Here is an 8,252-nt window from a genome sequence, read left to right as displayed (position 1 = left end):
GAGTTCTGAGGAAATGATAATAGATTAGTTGTGGCTACTCTCTGGGTCCACTTTAGAACCCCTCATCGCCCAAATGAACACCCTAGGGTGTTTCATTTGGACAGATTGAGGGAGGACGAGTGTACCCAGGGGTTTGCCGAGGCGCTCTCTGGTCGTCTCACAGCACTCGAGGGCCTGACGGACCCTGTTCTTCTGTGGAACACCTTCAAGCGTGAAACGTTTGATGCAGCCCAAGATTCGATTGGTGAACGCCCAAGAGCAAGACAGAATTCCATCTCCCAGGAGACACGGGAAGCCACAGATGCTTGTCGTGCAGCTCGATTGTCAGGGGAACGCAACTTGCACTGTTCTCTGATGTACAGAACTAGGTCACTGTTGAGAAGGGATAAGGAACAGTTTATCAGTAACCTTGCAGAGGAGGTCGAAAGCCATTTCCCTAGTAAATGACCTTTGTCCTGCTTACCAAGCCCTGAGAAAGCTGAACTCCAAGCCCTCCTCACAGATGACTGCAGTCCGCTCAGCAAGTGGCCAGATCCTGATGGGGTGCCTGTGCATTGGGCTGAGTATTCTGAGCATCACTTGTATCAGGTTGATCCACCAACAGTTAACATGGATGCGGGTAAAGTTGAGATTCCTCTGCCAGACCCACCCATCAGCGAGGATCTACCTAGTGGTAAAGCAGCAGGTGTTTGTGGCATCCTAGCTGAATTGTTAAAGGCTGGTGGAGAACCTATGGCAAGGGGCTTGCATGGAGTCCTGTCTGCCATCTGGCAGACTGGTACCATTCCCCCTGACTTGCAGAGGGGTGTGGTCATCCCTCTCTGGAAGAGGAGAGGGGATCGGTGGGACTGCAGTAATCACTGAGGCATTTTACACTACTCAGTATACCAGGCAAGGTACTTGCACACATCCTACTGAGACGTATCAGGGACCACCTGCTGAGGCACCAAAGGCCGGAGCAATCTGGATTCACTCCTGGTAAGTCCACAATAGACCGCATCCTGGTGCTTCGAGTCACTGTAGAGCGCCGTTGTGAGTTCGGACGTGGGATGCTGGCAGCTTACATCGACCTCAAGAAGGTGTCTGATATGGTGCATCGCGAATCACTCACTGGCATCGTATTGTGCTATATTTTAAAGCGCCAGTTAGTTTGAATCAAATTATTTTAGGATGGCTGGGAAATGGACTGTTACTGCTCTGTTTCGGGGCTATATTAAAGATTGGTCATTCTCTTTGTATTCTTGACTATTCTTAATGAGTTTAATTATAGCCATATTGGTTTCTTGATCACCTCCATTTAAACTCCAGTTACCCCGTAGTCCTCCTTTCCCCATGGAAATGAAGGGATCTCAAAATACCTTCTTCGGGATGGTCATTATCATTTTTCCTCTCTCGAGACCGAAAACCGAAGGCTTCACGAAACCAAAGCAAACAGAGATGCTTGCTGCTGAGAGCTTCACCCTCCCCCCTTCCCCCTCACCTTCCTCAAAAAAAAAAAAAAAAAAGAAAAAAAAAGATGCATGACCTCACCCGCAAATTATGTAAATTGTTTTTGGAGCGCGTTTGAATCTGGATTTGAATTCGAAACCGGCTCCGAACACGGGGTTCCGCGAAAGAGATTAGGGTGAGGAGGGTAAGATAAGGTAAACGAGGTGTGTTTGGCATGAGAGTTAGAGGGTGATTTGTAAGGGGTGATGTTGCACGGATGTTGCACGGATGTTGCATAGAGGGGGAAGACATGTCAAGGGGAAGAGACGGTGGTTGAACGGGTCGAGAAGGGCGGGTTGCCTTAATTGCCGGTTATGTCGAAAGTAATAAAAAGATCAAAGTGAGTTGAGGGGAGCGCAAATGGTCTGAAATTTGAAACGTTGTCATATAAGTATAGTGTCATATAACGGTACTGTCAACTCGAAAATCATCGTTGCAATTAAAGGGTTATTGCTAAGGGTGTGAATAAATGGATTTTAAAGGCAGGATTCGAATAAACTCACTATGGCTGGTCGTTTTAGATACACAGCATATAAAGTAGTTTCTTATATGATTCAAAATTAGAGAATTTAAATGATAACCGAGGTAAATTTTGGCTTTAGGTCTGCAATGGAGTAAAGTTTCATTGCAACATTCATGTGCTTGGGTTTTCTGGGTTTCTCGAGAAATGGAAGTTTGTAATAAAAATGCATAATGTATTCATCTACGCGATACACTTACCGTACTGCAGAGAAACGCAACAAGAAATGAAACACTCAAGTAGCCCATGCACGTGTACACGCACGCACACACACACACACACACACGCACGCACGCACGCAAGCACGCACGCACGCACGCACGCACACACACACACACACACACACACACACACACACACAAACACAAACACACACACACACACACACATGCCCGCGAGCGCAAACATACATACAAGTGCATACACAAAGACGCGGTCATTTTCACTCTGCCATTTGTAAGAGTATCATTTACTAATCAAGGTGTGCAACATCCCCCTCCCGCTTCTCCCCCTCCTCCTCCTCTCCCTATCCCTCTCCTCTCCTTGCCCCTCCCTATCCTCCTCTCCCCTTCACTCCTCTTTCCGTCCTCCTCTCCCTCCCCTCGCCACCTTTTCCTTCCCCTCTTGTCCTTACTCCTTCCCTCCCCGCCCCTCTCCTCTCTCCTCCTCCTCTCTCCGTCCTCCTTTCCCCTCCTCTAGTCTCTCCTTCCTTCCTTCGCCCTCCTCCCCCCCCCTCTTTTCCCTCCAGGTCTCTCACCTTCCCTCCTCCCCACTCCCTCCTCTCCCCTCTCCTCCTTTTCCACCCTCTCCTCTCCTCCCCTCCTCCCCACCTCCTCCTTTCCCCTCCTCTCCCCTCTCCTCCCCACTTCTTTCCTCCTCCTCTCCCCTCTCCTCCTTTTCCACCCTTTCCTCTCCTCCCCTCCTCCCCAGCTCCTCCTTTCCCCTCCTCGCCCCTCTCCGCAGATGAAGTGGGTCATCAGAGTGTGTGTCGCGGCGTTGAATGTCGAATGAAGTCCTCATGTGTGGAATATTTATGAGGATCCTAAGAGCAGTGGGGCCCCTATTATCGTTCTCTGAGATTGTCACAATTTCTCGTCGGCGCTTCATTGTTAAGTCAGTATGAAGCCGTGATATATAAGTTCTTAATTAACACTTATTCGTTTGTCATTAAAAAGGTGATAACGATCAGCCTACTCCTTTGTGAAGAACAAGTGTGTGACAAGTTGAATTAAGATGATAATAACCTATTCGTTTGTTAACTGACGATAATTACCACCTCCTCGTTTGTAATTAATAAGCCTATTAATTACCACCTCGTCCTTTGTGATGAAATAAGTTGATAATTACTACCTACTCCTCTTATCTTTCCGACTCCTTGCTCCCCTGTGGCGGCCGCTGGGACTGCCTTCTGCTGTGTCGCTGCTCGTCCCTTGAGAGAGACGCGTGGGGGAACCTTTCCAAGGACCTATTAAGGCGTGGTTATTGTTATCGCTATTGTTATCATCACTGTCAGTGTTGTGATTGTCATGGTTATTGTTTTTCTTGTTGCAGTTATTATCATTGTTTTGTTTTGTGCAGCTGTCAGTGTTATTCTGTTTCGTAGCGTTATGTATATTATATGATTATTGTTATCATTATCACTGTAATCATTAATGATATCAATAATAATGATGCTACTAATAGTAATAGTAATATAAATAATAGTAATGATAATGACAGTGGTAATGATGATGATAATGATATTTATAATAATGATAGTAATGATGATGATAATTATAATGATAATAATAATAATGATGATAATGATGATAAAAAATGATAATCTTAATAATAATGACAATAATAAAATTAATAGTGAGAATAATGATAATGAGAATCAAAATGTGATAATATCATCATCGCTGTAATCAACATTGCTGTTTTTATCACCAATTTCATTATTATTATTATCATAACTATATTATCACCAACAAATACTGCTACAGTTATTACTACTAATGTTAATATCATCATTATCTTCAGCGTCCCAATCACCATTACATGCAATAACATATGATGAAAATCACCACCACTGCCGCCTCGCCACCAGCAGTTCTGATCCCCGAAGCCAGCGAAGGGGAGTCGGAGTGAATTAGTCAGGCCCTGAGTTTGTGGCCCTCTTGCTTTCTTCATTCTCTCGCTCTTTAAAGTAAATATTTGGTCTTCAAAGTACAGCTTGTATAGGCCGCGGTGCAGTCGCTGGTTGTGTTGTTCCTTGTGTTCCGGGCAGTGACCAAAAAAAAACAAAAAAAAAACAATAGTTGTGTAACAATCCGAAGGAAGAATAGCAGGTTTTTTTTGGGGGGGATACTGGTAATGATAATATTTTGTTTGGGATTTTAAACTTGAGATTATGGACTTGCGAGAACCCCAATGTGTCTTCAAGAAAAGGGAAGTGGTATTCATATATGTGTTATTATAAAATGGCTGGAATTCATATTGATGTCTTTTCTTTTCATCATAACAGATGTCGAGGAGGCTCCAGAGCACCTGGAATCACAGCTGATACTAAAGAGGGAGATCCACGAAGAAGGAATTCAGGACCGCGAAGAGAAACAAGTTCCTGACAGCGATATAATCGACGGTATCCTGTCTGTCTTGCGGAGGAAGCTCCTCTCGTATCCCTTGGACGCCAGTGAAGGCAAGGAGGGGGAAGAGACCAGCAGGCACCGCGTGAGGCACTTCGGCAGGAAGCCTCACCATCGGAGGTATGACGAGACGCAGCCGTTGTCTCGCGAGGCAGTCCTTCCCCAGGAGGATGCCGCCCAGGCCAGTGCCGGCCACCAAAGCAATGCCACGACTCACGCTAACAACACCACCCACACCTCCGCCAACAGCTTCAGTAACACAAATAACTCCATTAGCAACACCAGCGAGGCCGGCGGCGAGCCCGCGCCTCGAGGCGAGGACGACTTGCCTCAGAGCAACAAGGCAGGAGAACAAAGTACAAGTACGTGCTTACTTTGCCGTAGTACACATGATCATACGGGCTGGATAGCTTGGACTGTTTATAGCACAAAAAAACAGCCTGTGCCGCGGGATTACTTCCTGGATTTTTTTTTTTTTTTCATTTTTATTATTATCTATTTATTTTTATTTATTTATTTATTTATTTTTTATTATTTATTTTTTGCATACGCTTTGCTGTGTCTGTTTACTTTTTTTTAATGAAGTACCCTGAGCTAGAAATCCTTTGGCTTAGTTGAGACTGTAAGCTCGCTTCGTTGCTTGACTTATATTGTATATGTTTGCACACACACACACACAAATATATGTATATGTATATCTATATATATGTGTATCTATATCTGTTTGTGTGTGTTTGAGCAAAGCATTTTCCATGGCTATTGGACCGAAGCGAATAAGCATATTGCAAAGTTAGTAGTACGATATTACTTTTTATTTGAAATGTATATTTAGTTATGTTTTGTACAAACGGAACGTAAGCAATATGTGAAAACGAGGATTTTTCGCATTGATTTTTCATCGATTACCAAAGCGATTTCGATTCATTATCGTGGAATTGCAATCCCGTTCGAATGAATTAATCGTGTTAGCCAACATCAGCCTTTACCTGTCATGTTAGCGTCACACAAGTAAAAATAAAGTTGTTTTTTTTCTTCTTCTTCTGGACTGATTGAAAAGTCCAGATCACCGAGAGTTTAAAATGCGTTGACTGATAATTATTACCTATAATCTTTTTTTTTCCAGATATTTATTAATTTATTATTGTTTTGACTGCTCTGCATGAGATCAACATCCAGCTTCCAGTTATTGTATGACTGGATGGAATTCATAATACTTGTGCGAAACATTTATCATAATATTGTTATGATATTTACACACAGATAAAAATAAAATATATCCAGTGTCTGAACTGGCAAAGTGTCTTTAAAGAGTAATTTCTGTCAATATAGCCAGAAATTGGTAATAGTTATTATCACCAGAACTGAGTATCAATAATCCAGTCAGAAAATAACGATACCCATTGTCAAAATAATTGTAAACGATTAGTGTAACGAGAATTTAATACTACTCCCTATCACCGGAAATTAAAGACAGCAGTGAGTATCGCCTCGTATTAAGGATCTTGTTAGCCTCAAGGGTCGTGCCTTCGAAATCCCAACTTAGCCCAATGACAGGAATTGGACACACACGTAGGCTTTAGGTCTAGAGCTGGACTGTGACTAATAAGCAACAAAATTTTCAGGACCGAGGCTGTTTGACGAGGTCCGTGACGCGGTCCTACTGGCGCTGCCTCTCTCTCTCCTGCTCACGCTCCTGCTGGTCGTCTGCGGCGCCTGCTGCTGCTGCCGTTACCGAGCCCGCCTCTACCACGACCAGGATCCGTTGACGCGCCATGCTGAGGGCGAGGAGGAGGACGACGAGAACCGAGAGTGGACGCCGCTCGGGTACTGTGCTCGCCTGTTGCGTTCCGACGTACGCAGGGCCAGATAGAAGCATAGGATGAACGAACAACATTTTGTTTTCCATAAATAGAAGGATCTTCTGGTGTTTTTGTAATTTTGAATAAGAATTGATTTGCGTGTCACAGCCCCAAATAAAGCCAATATAGATGCTTTGGCTTAATCTGGCCTTGGGTATACGACTCTAAGTACTATCTACTTTCCCTGTAAAAAGGTACCATATATATTTTTTGTGATAACTCACTATATACTACATTAGGTGATAAAATAAACAATTTATCAGGGCTTCCTTTTCACAAAACAAGTTTGAGGGTAAAATGAGCGATAAAAAATTATCACTCTCTCTCTCTCTCTCTCTCTCTCTCTCTCTCTCTCTCTCTCTCTCTCTCTCTCTCTCTCTCTCTGTCTCTCTCTCTGTCTCTCTCTCTCTCTCTCTCTCTCTCTCTCTCTCTCTCTGTCTCTCTCTCTCTCTCTCTCTGTCTCTCTCTCTCTCTATATATATATATATACATATATATATATTTAGAGAGAGAGCTATGAAGTTATTGTAAAATCTCATGCCTATTGCAGTTTGTGCACATTCACCCAAAGAACCTAAAGGATTTCATAACCGATAAGACTTTGATACTTCCTGAAGTGCAGTTTCCTACTTCCAGCACATACCCCTTTGAGACTTCCACGTGTCCCATGAGCTTTTCATCATTTTTTCCCCGCCCTCTCCACTCGATTTACTTGAGGCCTCTGAGCTCACTGCCCTATCCGTCCGCAGGCTGGGGCTGTGCGACGCGTGCCTGCCCGACATCTCGTACCAGGTCCACCTCGCAAAGAAGACGCGGCCCTCGAGGAAGCGCCGCCTCGACCCGCCCCTGGGACTCGCCCTCGAGCACTCGGACGCCGCCTCGGGACAGCAAGGCCTCAAGTGCCACCCTCCGCTCTACAAGCTCCTCTCGAACTTGCCTCCGGGCGATAATGTGCTGCAGGACGGGCGCGTGACGGAGCCCGTGGCGCCCTTGCTGAGACGATCGCAGTCGCTGGAGCACCTCAGCGTGTGAGCCGACGGGGGCCGCGCGGAACCGAGGAACTCGTCTCTCGTCTCTCTCGCTCTCCTTTCATCTCTCTGACTCTCTCTGTCTCTTTCTGTGTCTGTAGCTTTTTACGTGTTCACATTTAGATATGCATTTGTATATGCCTATATAAATGCATACATACTTATATACACACACTCACCTACACATTTACATATTCAGGCACACACACACAAACACACACATACATACATACATACCTGCAGACATACATCTATATAAATATGTTTGTACGTGTATATATATATATATATTTATATATATATACTGATATATGTATGTGTATATATGTATATATATACATACGATAATATATACATGTGTGTGTTTGTGTGTGCATGTATATGTATATATACATGTATATACATATGTGTGTGTGTGTGTGTGTGTATTTATATGCATATTAATATATATATATATATATATATGTGTGTATATTTGTATACACACACACACACACACACACACACACACACACACATATATATATATATATATATATATATATATATATATATATAAATATATATATATATAAATACATATATATATATATGTATGCATGTTGCATTGGTTGATAGCTTTTCCGTGCGACTCCGGCCCTGTGTTGAGTCTAGCAATTAAGGGGACCTTCTCTTCAAAAAAAGCGAAATAGTTGGCAATTTTGTTGGTCTTTTTGAGACTAGATTTTTT

The 8,252-nt window shown here is 43.5% G+C and overlaps 1 protein-coding gene across 1 annotated transcript in view; it reads left to right on the top strand.

Moving 5' to 3' along the window:
• The window catches only part of LOC125032615, a 72,331-nt gene extending 64,568 nt beyond the window's left edge, over nt 1-7,763 (top strand). The window contains exons 3-5 of the mRNA XM_047623877.1: nt 4,515-4,997; nt 6,258-6,459; nt 7,244-7,763. Of these exons, the coding sequence (XP_047479833.1) occupies nt 4,515-4,997; nt 6,258-6,459; nt 7,244-7,526 (968 nt within the window). The 3' untranslated portion in view covers nt 7,527-7,763. The remainder of the gene's footprint in view (nt 1-4,514; nt 4,998-6,257; nt 6,460-7,243) is intronic.
• The last annotated feature ends 489 nt before the right edge of the window (nt 7,764-8,252 follow it).

The sequence above is a fragment of the Penaeus chinensis genome, chromosome 14, assembly GCF_019202785.1.
Source record: "Penaeus chinensis breed Huanghai No. 1 chromosome 14, ASM1920278v2, whole genome shotgun sequence".
In the NCBI taxonomy this organism is placed as follows: Eukaryota; Metazoa; Arthropoda; class Malacostraca; order Decapoda; family Penaeidae; genus Penaeus; species Penaeus chinensis.
The sequence above is the reverse complement of the archived record's forward strand: the minus strand, read 5'-3'. Positions and strand labels throughout refer to the sequence as shown.